The following is a 26,746-nucleotide window of genomic DNA, read 5'->3' as shown; positions in this document are numbered from 1 at the left end:
ATTTTGTGCTGTGAGTTTTTCTGGTATGCCCTAATGCAGTGAAAGTGTTTGTATTTGCCTTTTTTTAATTTTAACAAATATTTTGAGTGATAATTAACTATCCTCTGTGGGCAAAATTCTCTTTAGTCTAAACTCCCTGTCTCTGCAGATAAGAAAATAGACTGTCTGTAATGTTGATTAAAAGGGGGATTTTTTGACCTAAATGTTTAGAAAACTGGTACACATTAATTTTATATCAATTAAAATTCAAATTTATGCAAGTCATTATTAAAAATAATCCTAGTAATAATTCTTGAAATTTTGTGAATAAAAATAAAAAGTTAGAATTAATACCTGCCTCCACATGTATCAGCTTACCCGGAAGGTAGGAACTGTCTTAGAGCTATTCACTGGCAGAATTTGAGTTAGGTGAAATGCTGTGCTGGCTTAGAGGAAAAACAGTCATCAGGCCCAGTATCCCATCTCTCAGTGTGGGCAAAACCTGATTTTGTGGGAAGACAAGAACAGAGTAATAGCTAATGAGAACTTCTCCAGAACTGTGAACCTATTTCTATGAAGTCAGGAGTCTTTTTGAATGTGTTTTGTCTGGGACTTCCTCTTTTCCCTGAGGAACATCAAATCCTTCACTTTTAAAATACTTTAACTGAGCCTCAGAAGTAAATGAGGCTTCTTGTAAGAAGAAAGATGCAAGTTTATTCTCTTTTACTCGAGAGACATTTTGAAGCCAGGTGTTGCTCACCAACTACGCTCTGCTTCCCTTAAGGTCAAGTCCAGTCTGCATTTTTAGATATTATTTACTAACCTAATAGAAAGAAGATGTTTGTGATTAAAGTGCTGATTTGGGAAATAAAGGAGCAGCTCACATAGTTCAGGTACTTTAGTCTGGGTCCTCAGTGGGTGGTAAATACGCATCCATGAAATCACACGTGGCTCCATATGACGGGGATATGGGGTTTACACACTGATGAGCTGCTCCCATGCTCAAAGCTAAATGATTCTGCAGCTCCTTTGCTGTCCAGCATCTGAAACAGCCTGTCAGGTCAGCTGTACTCCACAGATACAAGGCTTAGTTCTGCCAGATCCACCAGTGTGCCTGTGCGTGCTGCTTCTTGGGCAGGCTTCAAAGCAATGAGTGTGGGATTTGATTTAATATTGGCCTTATAGCTGGCTCTGCTGGACCTGTAGTGACTTAGTGAAAATCAATTCAGTACAGATGCCCAAGCTGCATTTGTTTTCCCTTTATGCAGCACGTCCTAGTCCCCATAGCCATAGGGAACAGCAGACAAAGGAAGGACCAATAATCCATTTGTCAATATCCATTTAAACTGCAGACTTAGTTCAGAGCACATCCTTCACTGCTCACATGGCACTGAGCACAGCATCCTCCTGTTAGGTCACTGCATGACTCTAATACCAAACAGGAGTTTAAGGCATTGTGGTTAGTGCTTTGTTTCCAGTGACTATGTACATGGAAGCCTGCTAAGCTGTAAGTGTGTCATTCAGAGCACAGTTAAATAACTTTGCATTCAGAATTCTTATTTAGAAGGAAAGGTCTCATTTCCATAAGGTGTATATATACAAATCAAAGCTGGTGGGTGTAAGGTTTCAAGCCACCCTGAGGATCTGCTACAGTGACTGACAAGAGTCTTTATCTTCTACCCAGATTTTTATACATTGGAGAGGATCTTACTGATACGCAATTTGTGCCTTAGAAACTGAGAGGAAAAATCTTTCTAATCTTGCTTTTCAAATGAGGTGATCATCTACTAAGCAGCAGTGTGCCTGAAATACAACCAGCTGCCAGCTACGGATATTTTTTCAAAGGTGGAAAATGCAAAATCCCACAATATAATTCACAGTTAAAGTCTCTGATTATCTTCATTATCTACTACTCTTGTTAAATCTTTATTTTGTAAAAGGTCTCATAAATTAACCCTGCAATTTGCTAATTCTGCTGAACAAAGGCAGACTATTTTATCTTGAAAAGACCTAACATAATAGTTTTTACCCTTGTTTTATTCTTTCAAAAGATTTTTTTATTTATTTACTAAATCTACTAAGTATTTGTGTGAGTTTAAAAACTACAATCTTCTATTAAGGAGTAAAATACAACCTAATCCTCTTATACTAATTAAATGGGAAGAGTGTTAATGAGAAACGTGTCAATTGTCAATGCCTGAAAAATCTAATTAGTTTGACTCATTAAAATGATGCTGTCAGTCCTTTTCCTGTAACATTTTAAAGAAAAAAAGATTACTTTTTCCCTGTGGTTATCATACGTGACTCTGTGAAACCATTCACACAACTTGAAGGTCAATAGTGATAAAGGGAAACCTTTCTGAGGAGTTATTACACTCAGGATCAAGAAGCTGTAAAATTTGAGTGTAAATGGTTGGGTGGGAACCTCTAACCCAGCACTTAAACCCTGAGTTATGGGAAAGTTAAGCATCTCCATTTTCTGCTATAAATGAGGCCTTTCCAGTGACCTCCCTCCAGAGCTCTTCTAAATTGCCCATCTCAGTATTCCAAAGTCCCTCCTCCAGCCCTCTCACCATTCCCTGAATGGATGCTCTTGGAGTAGGGTTAAAAATTTGTGCCTTAAATGGTACAGTTTGAAATGTTTTGTTGAATCTCCAGGCTTTATTTAAGGTGACCTATTCTTCATTATTCCCTTCTGTATTGTTATTTAAACGGTATACATAATTTACCTCTACCTAACCTGAAATTAGTATTTATTGAAGGAAAGCCATCTTTTCTTTTTTTCCTCATGAGGCTGGAGAAGTGCATACATGTAATCCTTTCACAATGATTAATTAATTGCCTGTGGTAATCGTTTCCAGTTTTATTGTGTTAAAAATTTGAACAGATGCATTAAAAAAAATCAAAGGATCTTTTCTTGGTAAATGGTAAACTGAAGTATAAAATAAGTAACTTTTGAAATGTTAATTGCTTGTGCACCATGTATTTTTAAGTAAGTATCAAGTTTAAGAATTTCTTCTTTTTTTGAATAGAACAAAAAGACGAAATTTTTAAATAAGGGCATTCTAAAATGTACCCTTTTTTCCAGTGTCATTATGTTTTACTTTGATATGACATCACCTCTTTGCATGAAGGGATACTCTAAAATACAGACTTTGCTGATGACATTTATTTCAATGAAGAAATTTGATAGCAATAAAAGGAAAACAGTTAAAAACGTAATAAAGGCATAATTCTGTAGTATTAAAATAATAAAGCAATCTCTCTGTAAATTAAATTGAGCCAGGATGCGAGTTGGCAGTATTTCTGTGAAACCACAACAAAGAATAAAGGGAGTGGAATGGAGCTGTGTTGGTGAGAGTAATGGTGGAGTTCAGGTGCACCAAGTCCGTGTGGTTTCCTTGTGTGTGTGGAAATTAATCTGCAACAAATGAGAAGTCTTAAAAGCCATGTGCCTGGCTTTCAAAAAATAAAAAGGTGATAAAAAGAATTTCCAGAAATGCTTTTGGGATATTTGCATCCACCCTGAAGAGCTAATCCTTAAACAGCCATAGCTTTCTGAAAACTGTCAAGAAAAAACTGATTTCAAAGACAAAAAATAACAGGAATATATGTGGTCTCCATATTTCAGATGAAATTGGATGTGACCAAAATGCAGCATTTTCATTATGTCTATTTAGTGGTGATGTTGTATTGAATAAGTCTGCCTTATAGTTATCTGATATTGTTAATGGATAAATTTATCCCATTATATAAATCCTCAAAGTACTTAAATGATGATGTTTAAATGGGAAGATCACATTTTTTGAAATACTGTCCCAACCCATATTACTGTCTTGGCATTCCTCAAATATTCTTTGATAAGCTAACTCATCTTTCAGAATTATTTTAATATTAGAATAACCCCATAACTTTTCTAGAGAGATCCCTATTTTTTTTTTTTTTTGTTCTAGTGGGAGCAGGAACTGAAGGAGATGAAGTTATAGATTTACTACTTATACCTATGTGGTTATTAATATTATACTTATATAAACGTCTATAAGAGATATACTTGCTTGTGTATTTGTTGTGTAACATGCATGACCTGCTAGAGAAGCCTTACTTCCATCTGCAGCAAGTGGGAGTGTGTGTGTCTGACACACAGCTCCAAAAATTAAAGGTTTCGAATTCGTGATGAGCTAAAATTATTCTTGCGTGTGTGTAACCCTATTTAGCCAACACCCATCGGGTGTTTTTATAGCTGTGTGATAGCAACAGAGTGCAAAGCTTGCTCCAACAGCTTAAATTTAACCAATTTCCCATCCCTTCTGGCTGCATGTCAGGTTCAATAAAACCTGTTTTCGTTGTAGCCAGCAGTAAGCTCAGGTCCAGCCTCGGATTGCTGGAGCTCACAGCAGTCAGTGTGGCTGCACCACACAACAGGCACTCTTCTGCTGAAGGAAAATGGTCAAATTTACAGCTTAGACTTGTATTCTTCTGGAAGGGAATCTCAAGGAACCAAGAGATGTTATATTTCTTCTTACTGTGAAGATCTTTTCATTGCAGTTTGGTTTTTCCCCCTGTAGTAGCATTGAAATTTGGAATTTACACATCTTGTCAAAAGTACCAATCCCTCACCTTGGATGAGGTCCCCACATCCTGCCTCACCTTTCACCTTTACCCCCAAGTCACCCATCACCGTATAAATTTGGTGGCTTAAAAGGCTCTTCCAGCAATTTGCCATCGCAGACTATTATTTTTTTCCATATTCTAGACAAGGTAGATTTTGTCTGACCCTTATAGAACATTTCTGATTGCACAATACACTTTACAGGCAAATCTCAAAACACTGAATTATTGTAGACAAAAAGGGAATAATTCCATATATTGACATTTTAGCTGGAATCAGTTTTACTCCTAAAGTAGTATTTAAACTGACATTAGGGCCCAAATGCGTAAGTTTTTCTTTAGTGCTTTTCCAGTGAATAATCTTTTCCAAAGTATACCAGTAAATAGAGATAAGACAGAAATTTATTTCAATTGGCAGGTTTTTATGAACATTTTGACCAAAAATATGCTGTGCTAGACTTGCAGAACTTGCAGTAGGTGATGGTTTTGCATGTCAGTCATGCAAGGGCAGGTTGTGCTGATACAGATTGTGCTAATACAGCTGTGACCTCGGGAGGTTTCACACAGCTGCCTCCAGCCTCAGTGTCTGTTCCATTGCTGAATTTTAGCCACATGGCTCCCCATTGTTACACCAGCCTCATGGTGTGCTTAGAGGGATCTGTTATCATTTAGTGTGAGTCAGTATAGAAACCAACCTTGTTATAGAAATGAAAGTGTTACCCAGTGAGTTGCAAGATGACAAGAAGCATACAAATTAGCAAGAGATAAAAAGATGGCCAGAGTTCGGAGTAGCCTCCACAGTCAGCAGAAACTTACTCTGCAAAGCCTTGGAAAACTTTGTATAATCCATTCTAAGACAGACTGGAAATTCTACCAGGACTCTGGATAGATTGTAGGTTGTCTCAGAGTGGCTGAATGTGTTTTAATTGAATGGCATATATTATTTATGCATGATAATGTTATATATAAATATAACATACTTTCCTCTTACTCCTGTATCTCATTCCCTTATTCCTAGTAAATACAGAGATACAATAATCATAAGAAGACACTAAAATTTGTATTTATTATGGAATAAAATTCAAAGTTGATGCCTCTGCATAGCTATCACTGTAACTTTGTGTGCTTGAGGGGTACTTTTTCATTATTTGAAACTGATGTTTTGGAGCACAGCAGTCACAAGAATATCATTGCTTTAATTTCAGAGTCTCATTCTGTTGAATACAAATAGTCTGCTTCTGTGCTTCCCCATTTATGGGACCTTAAATAAGGTTCAGGTTTTGGTGGCTTTTTCTCTATAGCAGGTTTAAAACTGCAAAACTGATATTTGTCCTAACTCTCACAACTGTATGGATGCAGCAACTTGAGCTGGGGAATTAAACCCTAAAGAATGATCAAAGCACATCAACAATAAATGATAATTAAATATGTGATCACACATTTTTATAACTATAAAAGCTACACTCAGCTGGGATATATGCTCAAGAATACCATCTCTGCAGTGCCATTGAATTTTGCACTGTCTTTAGCATTTCTATGTCTGTTCTACTTTTAATTTCTACTGGTGGGTGCCAGTTATAGAGCATTTTTAGAATGGCTTTTACAAGGTAATGATTGAATTTTAAAAACCTATTAGATTAAACCAAGCAAAACAAATACTACATACCATGAAAAGAAATACAAGAACACAATTCAGAATGTAAAATCTTTTAAAAATAGTTAAATCATCTGAAAAAACCCTTGATATCACCTGGTGAATAGCACAAAAAAGATTTTCAAACCCATAGAAAAGTGGTTTTAAAGATTTCACTCTCAGGTGAGGTAATCAGACATCTCAAATGTACTTGTTCATGTTGATGGGGTTTAACAGACATGCCATTGCACATCATCTCCTGTGTGTTGGTGGTTTCAGGGTGAGCAAAGGGGCAGTATGGCTGGTCAATAGATGCTGGTCATGTCTTCAGTGCATTCACAGTTCATATTCTACTGAGAATGAAACCTGCACACTGACAACATTTTGTTATAGCTCAGTGGTAGCTCAGGACAGGCTGCTCCATTTTAAGAGCATTGCCTGTGGATACAGGGATGTGTATTTGCAGTATTAGAGCTTTAGGCAGAATTTCTGCAAAACTGCAAATGAAATTATCCTGACATGCAGAAATGAGCATTTGTTATCTCACAACTTTAATTTCTCAGTCTGCTGTCAGTTATTGAACTAATAAAATGGGCATGATGATGATTAATAATGGACATAATATTTTCTTTGTTTGCCTATTCAGTGTTTTTTGGTGGTTTTTTTTTTTTTGGTGACTACCTCAGGTTCACAGTAGGCACATGAGAGGAAGCAGAGAATGATGAGAAAATTTTTTTTTTGGTCTTAGCTACACAGGAAGACCCTAGTGGCTACTCTTGAGATAACTGGCAAGTCATGTATTTTAATGCCATCTATTTTTAGATGCTGCTCATTTTCACTTCCCCCACACATTTCCCTCACTTCTTTAAGAATTATTCTTGCTCTGCTTCCCATGCAAATCTCTCGCTGTTTTCCAAGTCTCTATTTCAATTATGTTAAGCGCATTGAAATAATATTTAGATGATTAATTGAAGCTCTGAAACACTGAGTAACACCTAACATAGAGTTGTCTTTAGATTTTTTCCTCCTGGCCTATCCCAACTGTGCTTTTAAAAAATCAGAGGCAGGTGGTATAAGATAATGTGTAACCATAAAATTGTAACACACTGTGTGAGAATGGAGAGTTGAGGTTAAAAGTAAGATCATGAATCTGGACTTCACCATGTTGTTATATCTAAATAACTTTTGTTGAAAGTTTTAATTTGCAACTTCTGGCTTTATTTTTGCCCTTATTGAAAGCAAGGGACTGTGTACAACCAGACACAGGGTCAGAGTTAGATGAACCCCAGCTGCTCTCAGGTTCTGTAGGTGAGCTACAAAACTCACAGCACTCACTGTGTGAGCCAGAGGCACTGGGGGAACACAGAGAATCTCCTTCTTCCCTCCTCAAATCACAGAAGGTGTGTTTGATGGTTTTCTGGTTTGGCTGTTCAGAGTGTGTAAACTGCTGTGTTTTCTTTTGGACCTGAGGCAGTCCCAGCCTGGCACCAGCCCAGCAGATGGGAGATGGGAAACTGCGTCTTGATAGAAGAGACTAAGAAAATGAAGAAATACTGAAAGACATTTAACTACAGTGTCGAATTTATAAAGTTTTTTGACAAATGGTCATCATTTTCTACAGCTACCCATGGAAAAGACAAAGTCAGATTAAAACAGGTGAATTTTGAATAGAATTTCACAGGACAAAAGAAAATGCATTTCTGAATCCCAAGAGGTTTCTGCCTGGTGCAGACAACAGTATTTGGGAAAATATGTATTTCCTTACTTGCATTTTGTTGGATTTGAATGACGGAAGTGTGAAGGAAAAAGGAAAGATAAATATGGAAATCCTACACAGCAAGTTGCTGTTAATCTATCCACATTTTATGTTTGCTACTCTTATTTTTATAACACTATCTAGAAGAGGTCAAGCATGTGAGAATACAAATACCTTAAAATAAGTAGCAAGAGAGCTCATTTAAGACTTGTCTTCTCTCATTCCTCTAATTCTTGTTGTGGGTTGAGAAGAAAATTCTCTTGGATGAAAGAAGAAGTGAAAGGATTATTTAGATCATTTTGCAAGAACCGAGACAAACTAGGAAGTTCCTAAAGTTAAGCTTTAAACTTCCTGGAAATGTCCTGAGTTGTCAGCAACACAGACAGAACACTTCAGATTTATTTCATACAGAACATCTCTTTCTCAAAGCTAGTTTTCTAAATGGCTTCTGACTATTTTCAGTCACTTCCCGCAAAAATTAAACTTAGCAATTTAAAAATTCTTCATCAAATGTATTTTTTATGCACAAAAACTCATAGAAAGAAACATACTCCCCATAAATTCACTGTCGTCTCTAATTCTCTTTGAGTTTGCCTGTTTGGGGTTTTTTTTAGCGAGTCAATAGCACCACTGAAATGTCATATATGTGCAAAGCTGCTTTAGTGTGGCTTACGTAATTCTTGTTGTATTCATGCAGGTTTTAGTAAAGCATGTAGGAAGCTTTCTGAGCAAAGACAACTCACATACATTGTAAAAGGCAGAAGTGGGGTTCCCAAGCCTGACTCAACTGCTGTCTGTACTCATACTGGAGTTCTATACACAAGGAAAATGTAGACCTCAGCCTAGTTTTCAGGCTCAAGTTTCACAGTAAAAAAATCAGATCTCAGCTGCCAAAATTTAATAACTTTTCTATGCAGGCACTTACCTAAAAAATATTCTTTATGGTATGTTTTTATTAATAGGTGAATAAAGCCATTTTATCATTTCATAAATATCAAACCATCTCCAAGTGAGGCATCAAATCACAAAGACTGGATTTTGGCACTACCACTGTCTAGATTTCTCAAGCGTCTTTGTCAGTTTCCCCCCTTGCTCCCTAAAGGATTTTTGGAGGGAACTGAGGAAATTTGCCATCTCAGAGACATGCAGTTCAAGCAGCACTCTTGAATCATATATGACCACCATATTCCAAAGAAATCCCAAAGAAACACGTGTTTTGGGCCATGCTGGACCTGCTGAGGAAGAGATATTGCATGCATAGGACTCTGTAGGTATTTACTGTCACGCAGATCTAACGTCCTGGACATAAAAGGACCAGTTTGATTATGGCCTAATAAATGAGGTTTCTATCCTTGACCTTTCCCTTCTCTGAAACAATGTGTTGGTGTTTTATAGAGTGTTTTTGTTTTAAATTCAAAAGCCTCAGAGAAAAGGAATAGACATTTTTAACAGGCCTGCCTAATAAGTCCTATGTCTTATGTCCTATGTCCTGTGCCAGCCTGAGTGAGAGAACTTCAGTAACATTGAGATGGCACTTGGAGGGTCATGACATGAGCCTAATTTAATTATGTTGTGGTAGTCCTCATTGTGGGAGACTCCTTCCACCCCCAGCACTAGAATGTCAGTGTTACCCAGGCTCACTCTGTGCAAGGGGCACCAGCAGGCCCCTTCCTCCTGTGCTGTGTTCCCTCCTCCCTTCCCTTTGTTAGAGACTGTGCTCCTTCCAAAATCCCATGTCACGTGCTCAGTCTGCTGTCACTGACACTGCCAGATTAGGGCTCCAGTGAGAGTCAGGGGCCCAGTTCCACCTGCTTTTAGGGGAGCTGGCAGTCATCCTGCACTCTGCTTCTGGAGTTCTGCAGAATCAATTCTCATGGTCTGGAGAGTCAGCACCACTGAAAAATGAAGTTAATGCAGTTTGGCCTTGGGGAATCAAATGGCTACAGACTCTGACATAGTCGCAGCAGGCTTATGCTCTTTTATCAGCTTATTAAAAATACCAGTTCCCAGTCTAGGATCACTCATAATTCCTCTGGACCAACTTAGCAGATGGGAGCCTATTAAGTCTTCTTTAATGAAAGCCTACTGAGAAATACTATTAGTTTAATATTAAAAATTGTTTTGAATTAATTGAAGTGAGATTCTTTTCCACTTTAACTTATCTCTTTATTGAAGAAGAGACTGGTATAATTAGCATAAAGCCCTGCAATCATGAATTTTCTGATGCAGTTCTGTTGAAAATTACTGTTATCTCAGTTACAGATGCACTGAGTAAGTGGATGAATGTAGCAGATCTAAACATATGTCCATGTTGAGAGGGTTGGGTGTTGTTTTTTCTTTTTTGCAGCATTTCTGGAGTATGAATGTATAGGGCTAACATATGGAATAGCTTCAGTGAGCAGTGCATCCACGGCACAGCTCAGCAGAGAGAAGCAGGGCTGTGGGCTGTGTGTGCTGTGGGCTTGCCTGGCAGTAAATTGTGTGGCAGTGCTTATAACTTACATCTGGAGATGGCTTCTAAAGAGGAGAACCAGTTTAACAGCAGCGAGATTGCAGAGGATATCTGTGGAAAATAGGAGGTATTGAACAATTCCAGGGAAGCAAAACTTGAGTGTCAAGTTTGTCAAAACTGACAAAGGGTGCAGATATCTGAAATGTGGGAGAAAGACTCAGGAGTAGATGGAAAAACAAACCCGGGGGGGAGAAGGCACAGGAAAGAGGCCTTACAAAATAAAGTGAAGATATCAAATTCAGGCCAGTAAAATTCTTAGGTTCACCTGTAAGATGGAACAGCAGGGCTCAAAAATAATTTGGCTGTAGATATAAGCATACAACAGTATATTTGTTTCCAAAAGAACCCAACAGTGCTCCCCTGCACCCTCAGATCACTGTGCATGTTAAATGTAAATAACTTGTTTTGCTCCCACTGAAATGCTATTCAGTTTGTGAATCAAGTATAGATCCAACGCAGTTCTTTAACCACAGCCAGCAGTATGACACTGGATAATTCACCATGTTTATAATTGTGTACCATTTTCCATTTTTAATGCTAATTTAATTGGTTTCTTTTACTGGGAAGACAGTAAAGAGATCTTTCTACACAGGTGAAAAGATGTAGAAGTGTTAAGGTTGATAAACCCCTCAGTACAGCTGTTTGAGATTAGGTGCAGCAAACTCAGGAGAAAGCTAATGAGTATAATGAGCACTGATTAGAATGAATTCCAGCTGTAACCCAGTAGTCCTGTTTCTGGGAGCAGAACAAATTAGTTTCCTATGCATATTCCTTTTTACTCTCACATGGAATTGCAGCATGTGTTTCCTGGAGATTGATTTTCCTTTCAACATTGAGCTGAGCCAGGGAAAATTAAGAAAAATAAAGTAAAACCATTATTGAAAGAAAAGCATTTTTTACTGAGAACCTTGTGTAACTGGTCCCTTATTCACTGATGCTGACAACACTGATGGAGATTTAGTGATGCTCTGTACAATACAACTGAAGTCAGGGTTTGATTGTCTCAGCAAGATAAAATTACTGAATCCCAAGGAAGGTAAACAGGGATCCAGCACTGATCCTTGTTCCCAGCAACACTTCATCCCAACTGCAGCCAGAAGGGGAAAAATATGCTTGGAGTGATGCAGGAGTTTGACCTAACTCTGCTATCAAGGAGGGAGGTGAGATAGAAGAAGTAGGAGGGAGTCTTACACCAAGCAGAGGAAATGATCTGTAGGCTCAACTGGAGGCTTTATTGAAAAAGTGCCTCTGAATCCAGCAAATCATTACTCCTCTTTTCACTTTAACATTGAGTAATATTAGATAGAAATCCAAGGTTTTCTCCAATTTCTAATTTTCTCAAGATACCTATGATGCTAGAAGGTTACAATAACGGATGTGAATATTAGCTAAAATAACTAACCCATGCAGTCAGGGACTCAGAAGGCTTTGTGCTGTAGTCTGAACAGCAGAACACATGGTAAAAATTTGGTATCTGCTGCATTTCTAAAAAAAGTCAAAATTCTGTTTTTTTACTTTGAAAACCTGGAAGATTAATGTCTGTAGCTTAGAATAGTTCAGACCTATGGCCCTCAGGAGCATTGCTATGTGACATGAAACAGCTTAAAATATTCAGGGTATGCTAAACCTAATCACTGACTAAAGCATCTTGCTAGGAAGCTTGAGAGATATTTTGATAGAGGGGAAGAAAACTAGGCTGCCCTGGCTGTTCTAATATTTGAGTTTAAATACAGCTGTGTGTTTCCTTGACAGCAATGTATGTACAGCTCCATAAAGAGCAGTTCTCAGACTGGTGTTTGAAAACTCAGCTCAGTAATTCTGATGTGTTGGTACAGTTGGAGAAGTTACATTTTGTACTTGAAGATGCTGTAATCAGTGCACATTCAGTCTGCAGTTCATGGGCTGAAAATAATAAATTCTGCCTTTTTATTTCAGTGCTTTGCTACCTTAAAAGTAGTGCCTGAGAAGATTGCAAAGGAGGCCAACTAGAATTGTAATGGTTGTGCAGAGATTGCTGCACATAGCATTAAGATCAGCATTGCCTCTCACCAAAAAATCCGGCTTATTTTGCCTCAGTTCCAGCATACAGGGGTAAAGCACTGTCCTCAATCATTGCTCAGGCTGAATTAACTGAAAACCCATTTCCCATGTCCCAGTACATCAGTGCTGGACATGCTTGAGAGGAATTATTTTCTCTATTTCTTACCACCCATGCTTGAAAAATTTCCAGTCTGCCACTAGTTTTTTGGAAGTTCTTCCCAGCACAGTGCAGATTCTGCACATTAACAGGCCCCAGGTGGGGCAGACTGCAGTGCCCAGCTGAGAACCCTCAGCCTGGCAGTTCCCCACAGCTGATGGAGACCCACTCACCAGCCACCCCACCCTCCCTGGCTCCTCCCCTGCCTTTTGGCTCTCACAACACATTCAGCTGCCTTCCTGCAATGTGTTCTAGAATATCTAGATTGCATTGGATTTTCCTGCAGGTAAGTAACGTCTTTGAGTATTCTCTACTGGAATTTATAAAAGGCTATTACTGCAGAGATACCACTTATGGCAGTTTTAGGGCCTGGATACTAAATGAAGACTCTCAGATGTGGGTGGAAAAACTCCATTACGGTGGCTAAAAAAAGGGTTCTCATCTCCATATGCTTTAGGAAGATCTGAGTCATTGGCTTTAAACTGTGCTTGTTACAGGCTCTGTGCTTCCCTATCTTCACCTACACTGTAGTGACTTATGTGCAGGGTCAACTGCACTGTAAATATTTAAGTATTGCTTAATATGGATAATATTTCCACTAGAAGATTGAGACCATTGCAGATGAGAACTTTTCTTTCAATAAAGGCACTTAATTTGTTCTGTTCTTAACCAAAAAAAAAAAAAAAAAGTGGTTAAACCTGATGGTATCTCTGTAGTTTTCTTGCGGTGCCATTCAAAATTATTATATCTTAACTCATTTTAGACATGCTTGTGTAGTGTACTCATATCTGAAGTGGTCATACAAGCAATTTGTCTTGCTTGTGGGCAGCTTTTTGCAGTCTGTGCAGAACATTGCAGTGTTGTGACTTAGATTACTAATTTAATCCAATATAAAATAAATTTTGTTTATACTGTAGTCACAGTATAGAAATACCCTTAGTTCGTAGTAAGAGCTGACTAAATCAGAGGTAACCCTAGTGGATGGATGGCTTGGTGTTCTGAGTTTCTTATAACTGACTCCAAAGTAAAAAAGCATCATTAGTGAAAGCACAGTGGGCATACAGATTGCATTGAGAAAACCTTGCAAGTCTGCTAGTTCTTCCAATAGTGAGGAGGGGCAAGTAATCACTCAAAGTTTTGCCTTCTCTGATCTCCTTTGAAACTTCTCTTCAGCTACACTAATTACTTTAAAGCTTTATTCTGTCAAGACTAATTCTGCAAGGTAACAATAACTAAAAAGGTCTCCATATGCTGGGTTTCTTTCATACCTCCTCCTGTTAGTAACATCATCTCTGCTTTGTGTCTCAGAATCTAGAACCCATGTTTCAGGGTTAGATTTGCCACATGATACCTTTGCAATAATCCATAGATACATCAGATCCCTGGATTTACCATAAACTAAGGATTGGGAGTTTTACCGTGCTATCAAAACTTCTACAGGGATATCTATAAGGTTCTAGGTTACAGTGATAAATTTTTTTTCTAAGTTTATAATGCCTAAGAAATTACTCTCTGTATAGCTCCTCTAATCCTCTAGCTCCATGGTAGTATTGTTGCTCAAGCCTTGGGAAACTGGTTAAATCAAAATGTTCTTGCAGTTGTGTGGTGCAGGTGAGGAGCCTGAGCTCACTTCAGCCCAATGAAGTAACTGCACAGGTCAAGATTATCATAAGGGTACAACAGTGAAATACAGAGAATCACAAATTCTAAAAGTATTATGTTTCTCCCTTCCAAATGCAGCAGATCACACTTGTCAAGACTGTCTAGAATTAGCTGTTTTCTTGAACTGTTTTTTATAAAATTCATATAACCCCTGCTTATTTAGACCAACAACAAAGTAATCTAAAGTAGCACAAATGTTTTGCAGGAAGAATTAGTGAGCTTTTACTGTAAATATGTCTTTTACCTGGAATATAGACTAGACTTTGAAAAACAGAGGGATCTGTTGCAGAGGGATTGGGATAGATTGGAGCATTGGGCCACGATTAATTTAACAATTCTAAATGCCAGGTTCTCCTCCAGGGTGCTGGCTGACAGTTCAGGACTCAGCAATGTGCTCTGGCAGCCCAGAGAGCAAAGCACATCCTGGGCTCTATCAAATGCTGTGACCAGCTGCTCAGAAGAGAGGATTATCCTGCTGCATTCAGCACTGATGCCTCCTCACCTGGGTGCTGTGTGCACTTCTGGCCCCCATCATTTAAGAAAGGTCCTTGGATGCGTGCCCAGAAAGGCAGCAGAGCTGGTGAAAGGCCTGGAAGGAGGTGTCCTCTGAGGGGTGACAAAGGACTTTGGGCTTGTCTGGTTGGTAGAAAGGAGGCTGAGGTGACCTCATTGCCCTCTACAGCATCTTCCAGAGGGAAAGTGGGCAGGGAGGTGCTGAACTTCTCCCCAGAGAAGGTGTCCAGTGATAAGATGCCTTGGAATGGTTCAAAGCTGTATCACAATGGGTTCAGACTGGACATTAGGAAGCATTTCTTTACCAAGACCATGGTCAGATGCTGGAACAGGCTTTCAGTGGCAGTCAATGGCCAAGCCTATCAGTGTTTTCGAGGCATTTGAACCAGGCCCTTAAATGATGCTTTAACTTGGTCAGCACTGGGTGATTGTTGTAGGTCCCTTCCAGCTGAAATAATCTATTCTAAAAGCAATATTTGGTTCAACAATGGGAGATATTTCATGACATCCAAATAGAAAGGGCTAATAAACCAGCAAGTGCTTTTTTAAAAATAACACTTTTAATACCAATGTATTATCTTTTAGTGCACTATGTGACTGCCAAGTTAATAGAATTATTTTCCTTTAGTTTTGGTGAGAGCAGGTCAGATTCTAAATGTTTGCTTTCAGTACACGTTAAAGAAATGCCTGAGCTGAAAATTGAAAAGAGGCCCCGTTTACTGCATAGCGATCAAAGCATGACCCCTTACTGGCAAGAAAAAGAAATTGAAAACTAATTTCAAGGTTCAGGATTAATTCTCTGTCAAATTGACAGAAGAGAGCCTACACTAGAATACATTTAGCATAAATGTAGAACCTTCTCTTTATCTATTCGTTTCAGAGTGCAACTTATTACTTTGATTTCATGGTTCCACAGCATAAGCATTTTAAAAGTTAGCTGTCTGAACTTGGTCAAATATCTACAAACACAGGCTTTTTACCAAATGAATCTATCATTTTGCTTCCTATTAACATCACTGTTCTTCGCTGATGACCTTTTCCTGAATGTGTGTTTTTCCATCTTCCCTGCAGTAATTGCTGGAAATGATTGTCATGTAAGGAGCTGGCTATGGCAAACAGGAAACATCAAAGCACTACAGCCAGCATGCTGGATCACAGAGCCAGAGCTTGCCCGACTTCATCTCACAACAGGGAGCCAGAAAATGAAGAAAGTGACCTTCCCATTGAAGATTATGCAGCGAAGGAGGCAGAACTAGCAGCTGTCAGGCCAGGTAGTCCTACCCCTGTGGAACATGAGTGCAATGACCACAGTGGAGATGGTGACTCCAGCTCTGACTATGTAAACAACACTTCTGAGGAAGAGGACTACGATGAAGGCTTGCCAGAAGAAGAGGAGGGCATCACATACTACATCAGATACTGTCCAGAGGATGACAGTTACCTGGAAGGAATGGACTGCAATGGGGAGGAGTATGCTCCCCATGAGGAACACCATGTTGAGACAGATGAATGTCAGGAAGCTGTAGAAGAATGGGCTGAAGGTAAAATTCAGCACCAAGATGAAAATGAGGTGATGGAGAGGCAAGAGTGGCAGGAAGGTCAAGATAATAGCATTCAGATTTTGGAGGATGAAGCATCATCTTTGGAGATCCAAGACCAAGAAGAAAACATCCAGTACTGTCAAAGTGAAGGTGACTATCCGGACTATTACCCAGCAGAGGCTAATGGAAATTCACAGGGAATATCACCATACCATTCTAGAAAGGAGGATGCAGAGCTGGAAGAGCAGGAAGAGGACATTGACCAGATTGTAGCAGAAATTAAAATGAGTATGAGCATGAGCAGTATTAACAGTACAACAGAAATGAGTCCAGAGCACACTGGGACTGAAAACATGGCACATGACTACAAAGAGACTTGTTCAAAGGGAGAAGCTGTTCACAGTGCTAACAGGCATGAGGGGAGGCCAAAATCACTGAATATCCCATCTGCCTCTAAGCACAGTGGAGATGTGCATCGAGGTTTTAAAGCAAAGTCAAGATCCCCAGAGGACAGACAGAAGTGGCCACAGGAGCAGGTATGAGGTGCTTTTTTTAACCAGACTGTCAGAGGCATTATGCAAGTGTTACATTAGATATTTCAAACAAAATTAGCAATATTTTAGCATGTATTAATATGCAAATGTATTAACAACATTTAAAATCTTACTGTAACTGCATTCACATAATCACATTGTGTGTTTAGAAAGAGGTGCTTAATGTAATCAGCATACATAGAGATCTAGCAAAGAGGTTTTGCACAGAGAAGAGACAAATTCAAACAAAGATATTCCAGATGCATGGGGTAAAACCAATTTCTTTAGACTATTTTCATTCTGCAGTGACAGTCTCGAGAAACTTAAAACTGGGGTCAGCATTGAAATAGTTGATTTTTTTTTTTCCCATTAATGGCTCCTGTACCATTGTCTTAGTGGTTACAACTTTCTGGTTTTGATAGAATGTATATCGAATCCAGATACTGTATGTTGAAAAAGCCTTTAAGACGTGCCTGCATATTGCTGTGGTTGTTTTTACTAGCTGGACATATCTTGACCTTGACAAGGAGGCAGAAATAGAAGCTTTAGTCTTACCAAAAATGCTGTTAAGCATTTTTATCACAAGAATGATGTAGAAGTTAATTTAAACTGTGCATGATCTTTTCTTGTTCTAATGCTGAGTGCCAGAAAAAGAGTCTAAGAACAAAGCTCAAGCTTTTCTAAAGGAAAAGAGATGTGACTTTTTCGCCTGAAGTTTTAAACTGAATGTGATTAATTCTTAGAGAGACATACCTCATTCCCTAATGTAATTTTAGAGCCTTGACTTGGCATCTCTAAAATTATATGCAGTTGAATATTAGTTATCTTCTGCAATGAACAGATCTACCTAAAAGAGTTGAAACATAACATGTACTTGGATAACAAACTAGTAAGGATAAATGAATTATTTTGCTTTATTTTTAATTTAAATGCTTTCTTAAATTTTGCATGCATAAGTTTCCTGTTTCAGCTTTATCAACTCTGTAAATAGGATTTTCTTTAATTAAGTGCCCCACAGTTAAACAGTTTAGTCTATGTGATTCCATTAAAATACATTAATTCCTCTGAAAAACAGTAAAATGAAATCAAATGTTTAAGTATATGCTGATGAAACAGGTCGACCTTCATTATAATTGTGAACAAAAAAAAGTCTTAGGGGGATATTTTCAGATTTCCCATATCTGCAGCAGTTTTTTAATATTCATTACTACATTCTATTTCCAGAAATATAATTAGAACCAAATTGTGCAACTTACTATATTCAGTGCCCTACTGCCAGCATAAAAGTCCCTTAGTGAATAAGCTTGCTGATGTTGAATGGTTTGAATAGCTACTAGGTGTTGGCTGGGAGCACAGAGGTTTGAGGTAGCATGTTTTAGACTTAGTGATGGTCTTTCTCCCAGCAGCTAATACTGGGAATGATGTTCCTTGCAAGTTCTCAAAATATTTGCAGAACAAAAGACAAGAGGATTTCCTGAATAAGAAATTCCTCAATGCTTGACTAAGTAATTGTTTGGTTTCCCCCACCACTGAATGACTGCCCATTCTAAACAGTATTTGAAATAGACTTTCATTTTGACAATTTTTTGTTGTTTTGAAGTTCATCTATCAGAAGCTGAGCTGAACTGCATTGTACCTTTGTTACTCTCAAGAGACTCCTAACAGCTGAGGGTTGTGTAACATCTGGGTATTGACATCACTGCCCCGGTGTGAAAAAAAACCCCAAAAGCACCTAAGGATTTCTGAACTGCATGTCTGAGGCTTTGTTTGTTATTTCCTGTCAGTCTTGGACCAATGCCTTCATCTTAGTTAATAACGAGGGAGGCACTGCTATGATAGGTAACCCCAGGCTGGATGAAGCCTGAGCTTAGACCATCACTCTTAACAGCAACCACAAACTCCTGTCTTAATGGATAGAGAGCACTGGACAGTACACAGTGTTTCATTCCTTCAAACACAGAGACAGGAAATTAGAGATGCAGCAGTACAGGTATCTGCTCCAGATCAGGCTAAACAAACTGGGAGACAAGGCAGGCATTTCATTTATAAGAAAGGTGACAAGGCACAGCTGCTGTGGGCATTTCACTGAAAAGAGCAGCACAAAGCTCCAAGGCAAAAAGCTGTGCAGTGGTATTTCTTACAGATATAGAGGGTCACTACTGGAGACGGGAGGTAATTCAACCTCTACCCACCCCAAGCCTTCAGGGATGTAAAAGAAAAAATTAAAACCAAGTTCAATAATCTTTGGCAAGCATTACTTGAATGTGTGTGTCATGGCAAGACTGGCTCTGTTCTTCTCACCTACTGCAGATCATCATTCTCTGCTTTACCCACAAATCAGGCTCATGGTGAGGGCATTAGAATAAGAGTTCTGTACCCATTTCTGCCCAACTTGGTTTTTGTCTTAATAGCTCCTTAAAAGTCCTTAGCACAAGGTGGGATTTGATGTTAAGCATTAATATTGGACCTCAAAGAATTTAGATAATGTGCAGAAGATTTTGCTTTTCTTTTGGGGCACTCAATTTTTTTAATATTTACTGTGAAACATCAAAGGGATGGATGGAATTAGAGTACTGTCTAAATGAACCTGTCTCTCATTTGTGAAAAACAAGAGAGCCATAATTTTAACTACAATATTTAAACCAACTACAATAATTCAATTTCTTCCATAGTGAAAGGGAAAAAACCCAAGGCTATTGTACATTTGCATTCTAAACTTACTGTTTGGAGAGAAACTGCCTAGAAGAAGAGCCTTGGTTTTGTCACCTTGCTAAAAGATCTGTTATTGTAAGTGTGCATCTCACGGTACAAAATATCAGGCTGAAAGGGATGACAGAGGCATCCATGTTGCTTATAGAGCAGTTTTTTTGCCTCAGTTATCTTTAAATAAATGTAGATTTGAATCCTTCTAGGCTAAATCAAGATATACTATGTGTTTGTCAGTTTTTGTAAACAATGAGCAAGCAGGAAGGTGCATTTGTTATTTTATGCACATAGTAAGCTATCCTTAGCTTTTTCACGTTTATTTATTTCCTTCTCTCAGCATGGGGACAGTGCTCTGCTACTGCAGAGTCCAAATCCAGGGAGTTTTTGTCTGTTAAAGATTTCACCTGTAGAACAGTGTGAAAGAAACTAAGATCATAGTTTAGAAAATGTGTATCTTAGGAATGTCTTGCTGGAAGTCAGGCTGAGTATTACGGGATGCATCTGAGACCAGTTTGTAGAAAACACAAATGGGTATAAATGAAGAACATTAAAGAAGGTTTCTGCATTCTCCTGTGTGTTCCAGGCAGCTGTGGGGCAGAACTAATAAACAGCTGTTACCAAGTGACAGTTCTCAAACTTACCAAGTACTTACTGGAAAGTGCTAAACAGTCCAAAGGGTCTCAAACAAAACCGGTTTCTCTGTGCTAATTGGCTGAGCCACAGACTTTTAGCCTCAGCTCGTGACAGCAGTCGACAGCAAAATCAATATCTGTTGCCTAAAGATGCATTAGTGACAAAGTCTTCTCAGGAAGTTTAAATCAGAAGGTAGCTTGTGCTCCTAGTTACAACTTCCTAAGAATTCAGCAGAGCTGTTTCTCTGACACTCATCGTGGCTGGGTCTCAATTTTAAATATATGCAAGGAAAAAAGAAAAAACAAAGAGGCTCTTTGAGGTGGTAAAAATAAATTGGCAATTATTTTAATGTCTATTGAAATTTGATAGAGTATTGAAATAATTTTGTGGAATGCTTAGATCTCTCAACTGACTCCTCTTTTCCTAAACTTGACTTGCTTACTTAGAATTACTTGTCAGAAATTTTTTCTCTTCGCTCCTGACATGTGCTAGCACCACCACTAAATTAACACATAAGTAATGGAATCTTGGTGAGAGAAGAGTGTGAAGTCTGACCTTTTTTCCTGTGATCACGATCAGAAAACTTCATCTAGTCAAGAGCTGCCTCATTCCGAGTCTATATTGGTGAGAGGATCCTGCTGGGCCAAACTGCTGCTGCTGACAATGTTACCAGTGCTCAGGATAACTAATGCAGTGCTCAGGGAGGTACATTAGCCCATTCCATTACACATCAGTAGACTTCAGCAGGGAGCTTGTTTCACTTGTGCAATTTCACAGGAATAGGACTGCCGTAACAGACTTGATACTAGGCTACCACATCTTCTTTTAAAGGATGTTTTAGATGTACCTTGAGGTAAGGACACATCACCCAATGATAAACTGTCAACAGATAACAACACATCACAGAAAGTAGCAATGGAAATTTTGTCCTTAAGTGGCAAACAAGATCCATCTGCTTTGTGTTTGTTCTAGAGAGAGACAATAAACCTGGCTGAAAGGTTAGTCAGGTCTATGGGTTTCCTTGTTCAACAAATAACAACAATTCTGTCAAAACACCTCTTTCCCAAGAAGGTTGGTATTTTTCTCCATAGAGCCTAACACAAGGAACTTTTTTCAGCTGGAACCCACCACAAAACATCTCTTTTCCAAAAAGCTTAGCCATCTTCAAGATGAGTTTCAGAAAATATAAGCCAGTACACTGGTCTCTGAACACATTATTTGCTAATGTCAAACAGCATTGCTGCTAAAGAGATGGGCAGATGTGGAACGTAAGACTCATTATTTACATGTTTAAACACACTAACAAAGCCCTTCTCCCTGTACTTCCTTCTGCAGGCAGCTGTTGGGCACAGAAAGTCTGAGAGAGGCACAGCTCCCCATACATGGGCTGCTGCTGAATGCTGTGATACCTGCAGAGCTGGGAGGAGCTCAGTTATGTGATGTTACAGTCAGTTTTGTTTGCAGGAAGTGCTCACAGTGGCATTCTTCCCTCCCCATCATAACTTTTTTTTAAAATAGCAAATTGTAATAGATCAGCCAAAGGCAGATAATACTGTTTGGACAGGTGTGCCTAAAAGGAAGGGATGAGTTCTTTGTGCCTGAGATTCCGCCTAATTATTCTGGGGCTGCTAAACACATAGACAAAACTCTGGGGCAAAAATAATGGCCCTCATTTTTGGACACCAAATAATAAGAAAATACATTGGTCATGTTCCTTGTGGAGGTGGTGTGATTGATCCCAACTTATCATGAATTCTGCTTTGGCTTCTCTTTGGAACCAGGAAGTACACAATAATGACATACAGAGTACATATGTGACTGGGAGTTTTGTTCATGTTCCTGAAATCCTGAAAACAGGAGTTCCACTAAATCACACCTCTGGATAAATCAAAACTGAGAAGCTATGCAAATGTTTAGCCAGGTTTTTTTTTTTTTAGGACTGTGTGGAATTACATATGCAACAATTACCATGATTGGCATGATTGATGAGCATGAGCATGATTGATACTACAATCCCCAGGGCTGACTGAATCCACTGAGATGGCAGATTTGAGACACAGACCTGTTTCAATGTTACAGCACCCAGGTGATGCTGACAAAAACAGACAATTCTTTCTTTACGTGCAGGTGCATTTTCAGTTCAGTCAAGTTTGTGGTAATCAGAACTGGCAGAGCTTTAAAAATACTCACATTCTGTTCTACATATTAGAGTTAATGTATTTGCTGTCAGTGTTTACAGTCTAATGTATCTTCATTGTGGCCATGTCATAATCCCTGCTTAAAGGATACTTGATCTAAATCCTGCTACTTTAGGGAATAATGTATGATTATTATGCTTGTTTTATTTAAGTCCCCTAGATATTTGCTTACCTCATTAATGTATTTCACTGCACATCAATACAGATTGCTCTCTATTAGTTTAGCCATGCAATATAATTAGATTTGTCTTGTCTCAAACAGAATAGTGTTTATAAGCAGGGATATGGTGGGTTTCCCAAGTCTGGGCATAGCTCAGTATATCTCAGACAGTCATTTCTTTCTTAAAGTCCTACTTACCACTTGGGTGAATCTTTGCTTTGTATTTGTTGTCTTACCTGAAAATTGTCATTACTGAGCTCTAATGTGCCTGCTTCATTAGCGTATTTTGTTCCTCTGGCTAGATATTAGTCATAGGGAATAATCTGTCTTGAGGTGAACATAAAGACTTGATTTGCCTACAGCTCCATACTGTGTTTGAAGGCCAGAAGCCATTTAACATTCAGGCTGACCCTTTCAAATAATCCTCAGTGTTTTCCATTTGCACAACTGTGAATACAAGTTTTTATTTCTGAAGCTTTACAATGGCAGTGGCATTTTGGTCCTCAGTTCTACACATTATAGGGAAACTAAGATAAAAGGGAAAATTAAATATCCTAAACCATAAAAATTTGTTCCAGAAATCACCTTGGTTTTCCACATTTGTAAGACTGAAAATCTGAGCCATAAAAACTTAATTTTCTTGGTACTCACTAGACATGGGCTCTCTCCATGTTGGGTGCTGGTGTTGTGTGACTTGGGTCAGATCTGGAAAAGAAATTCTGTCCTTGAGACTAGCGGAAGAGGAAAAAAGTGTTGTGTAGTTTAAAATAATGTTAGTTTAGTGGTTTCTTTGTGTATGATTTTATTTTTTTCTCTTCTGAAGCCTGAGGCTGTGCTGCCAGCATCCTGTAGATTTGCTTGGCCCATGAGGAAGGAGATGCCATGAAATATCTCCTACAAACACAGGATCCTACATTCAGTGCCAGAATTCTGTTTTTCAGACCAGAGATGGCCATTAGGGCTGTTTTGATTTTGTACAGTAATGAGAATAAGCACATTTTAAAATTCTGACTTTGCCTTCTGATTAATTTGGACATGATAGCATTTGACTTAATTTCATATGAAAAATTTGCATTGACATAAAATAATTTAAATTTAAATCAGTACTGTAACTTCTGCTTAATGATAATTGAAATGTACTATTATTTACATCAAAGTAGATACTTTATTATAATTAAACAGCTGAACATTTTTATGTGAAACTGATATTTGCTAAATTACAGTAGGAAATTCCAACTGCCATATCACATTATAATATTTTGGTACCAGTAATGAATATTCATTGTACATAAATAACTTCAGATAATGAATGGAGAACATGATAAATAGAGGTAATGTTTTGTGAATTTTTTATTTAATTTAATCTGGTCAAAATTTTATGATCATCTTTGCATCATTGACTTCCACTGAAATCTGTAATTTGTTTTGAAGCTTTCCAGAAAACAAAAAGATCTGAAATCCTTTCTTTTTTTCTTGCAGATGTGCAACGGTTTAGAGCAGCCCAGGAAGCAGCAGCGTTCAGACCTCAATGGCCCCGTTGACAATAACAATCCCCCCGAGGTAGGTACCTGGGACTGCCAGTTGTGCTGCCTGGCTTCCTGCAGCCCTCTCACTGTCAGCTTCTCCCTCTCACACACACAAACCCAGGCTCCCTTTCTTTTCCTGAACTGACAATAAATACCATATCTGCCTACTCTGAAAAGGCTTTAAACTATACCCATGAATTTTTGCTGCCTCATTCATTTTATGTAACTGTCTATGGCGTGTATTCAAGCCTAAAATTTTCTGACGGCATGCAGAGTAGGGAGAACACTCCAGAAGTTCTCTTTTTGGATTATTGGAGTGCAAAAGTGGCAACCAAAAGAAATCGTGTTCTGCTTCCATTCCTCCCCCGCCCCCTCCCAAAGTCAGTCCTGGCTTAGTCAGCTGTGAAGAGACACAGTGATAGACAGACCTGCTCTTGTCACTGAAGACTGGAGCAAAGAAGACATCAGAGAATGCAGAATGAGTTGTGCTTGGGGCTAGGCACAGTGAAATGAAATTGAGACTTAAAAGCAGAAGTCTCTTATCTCAAAACCATAACATTTTTAGCCTGTAGCCTGTTATATTAACGAAGAGGCACTTTCTAAAGCCTTTTCTCATAATGCAGAAATCAGCCTCTTTCCTGGAAATTTGAATGACTGAGGAGGCTGGCAAAAGACAAGCAATGGAAGGACTGTATCTGTTCCCTGTGTCTGGGTACAGTAGCTTAGGAAGAGCACTTTCATGGCGCCTGCTAATGTACTGAGCAGTCAGGGACAGTTCTTCTTATTCACTGACCCAGAATCTTGATTTGTTAAACATTGGTAAATGTTCTTTATTGGAAATTTGGGATATCACTAATAGGCAGTGTGATTTAGTAGGCAACTGATTGCATTGGGAATTGCTGGTTTGTATTGTTCATTTGAAATTTGACTTCCTTGGCCATTTTCATGGTCTTCCCCATGCCTCCCTTAAAATTTTGTCTGGTGAGACCTTAGAATACTTTTAGAGTCCCAAGTACAGAGCACTGTGTAACAGTTAGGTTGGGTTAGTGACTGTGATGTAATGTGTTCAGTGTGCTAAATAGTGCTTATGTGACAGTGGTCAGCTTTTTAAATATAATAACAATTCATTTCATGGTGTGAAAGTTATTTTGTTACAGCTATACCATTTTTATTTCTCAACAGACAAAGAAAGTGTCTTCCTTTCCAAGTTTTGTTGATGGTAAGTTTGACATCATCCATAGCTAAAGTAGGATAAAGTAGAAGCAAAAGCTTTAATATATATATAAGATCACAGTTTTAAAAACCAGTCAAACCCAAGAGAACACAGCTGAGAAGTGTGGGAGTATTTAACTTTTTCACTCTCCTTATGGCAGTGGGGTCCTAGTGGTGATAAAAAGGAGGAGCAGGTAGAGCTCCCAGAAGGATTCAGGTGAAAATGAAGAATGGCTACAAATCTGGAAGGGGTTAAAAAGGGTGTAACAGTGGGCCCAGCAGGAGGTTTATGAAATGGAAAGGTTCTCCTGAACTGACCAAACAATGGTAATCCAGTCCTCTGTTCAGCAGAGCAAAGCTTTCACATGTTTCTTCAACATCTTCTGCAGTGCTATTGTGTACATTTTGTTAGAAGAAAAACAAGTCAATTTATTAACACAAGCAGGTGGACAGAAATAAAACAGGATTCTGCTGAAAAACATTACCATGCTGTGATTCACAGACAGCTGAAGAATTTTTATAGGGAAAATGCACACAGCTCTTCCTGCAAAGAAAATGACTACACTGTAAAGTGAGAAAAGACAGGAGGACACTTTCAAGAATCTGATACCTTAGATCTGCCATGGATATACACAATAGAAGCCTTAAAAGAGTGTGAAAAACTCTTAATTTCTAATGCCATTCTCAACTCAGGGAAAACTTAAAGCAATTTAGAATAATATTAGCATGTCCAACAGATTTTTCTTTTATTCCCTGATATCACCATCTTGACAAGCATTTTCTGTCTCAGTAATTTACTTAAAGAAATAGAACAAATGGAAAGTTCAAAGATTGTCCCTTCGGGTTGACATCTGAGGGACATTACATGGAACACTTGGCATGTACTGGCTAACAGGCCCTAAATAGAGGTACATTTCAATGCATTCCCCAAGGGTGGCAGAGACAAGAAAGCAAGCTGATGCTTTGAAATAAGCATCTGCTGATTGTATAGTGGACAAGCATAAAGCAAGGCCAGCATGCACAGTACTTTAAAGCAGGCGAGACAATTCCCCCTCACGGCGCTGCAGATACAACTGCACATTTTAATTTTACTGGGATAAAAAGGTTACGTCTTTTTCTTTACATACCAGTCAGCTCACTACTCTGCTGGAAAGGGGTCAGGATACCCTTTACATAATATAATACCTTTTTTTAGTTCAATCATTTGCTTGCTCTGATTTTTTTCTGTAGTGGCACAGTACGTGAGGATAAGCTGTCTGTTAGGCTTTTTCTATTGCAGGTATTGTATGGCATTGTCTAATACAAATAAATACATGGCTCACTAGGAGCTTATGATAGCTTACATGACTGCTCTCTGAACTCAGAGAAAAACACAGT

The 26,746-nt window shown here is 38.6% G+C and overlaps 1 protein-coding gene across 2 annotated transcripts in view; it reads left to right on the top strand.

Moving 5' to 3' along the window:
* The window catches only part of APBA2 (amyloid beta precursor protein binding family A member 2), an 86,168-nt gene that overhangs the window by 34,525 nt on the left and 24,897 nt on the right, over positions 1–26,746 (top strand). For both annotated transcript variants that reach the window (XM_066328557.1, XM_066328556.1), the window contains exons 2-4: positions 15,932–16,937; positions 24,111–24,191; positions 25,340–25,376. In XM_066328557.1, coding sequence (XP_066184654.1) covers positions 15,969–16,937; positions 24,111–24,191; positions 25,340–25,376 — 1,087 coding nt within the window. In that variant the 5' untranslated portion in view covers positions 15,932–15,968. The remainder of the gene's footprint in view (positions 1–15,931; positions 16,938–24,110; positions 24,192–25,339; positions 25,377–26,746) is intronic.

Source organism: Sylvia atricapilla, chromosome 13 (genome assembly GCF_009819655.1).
Source record: "Sylvia atricapilla isolate bSylAtr1 chromosome 13, bSylAtr1.pri, whole genome shotgun sequence".
NCBI classification, from domain to species: domain Eukaryota; kingdom Metazoa; phylum Chordata; class Aves; order Passeriformes; family Sylviidae; genus Sylvia; species Sylvia atricapilla.
This window is presented reverse-complemented; position numbering and strand designations above follow the sequence as displayed.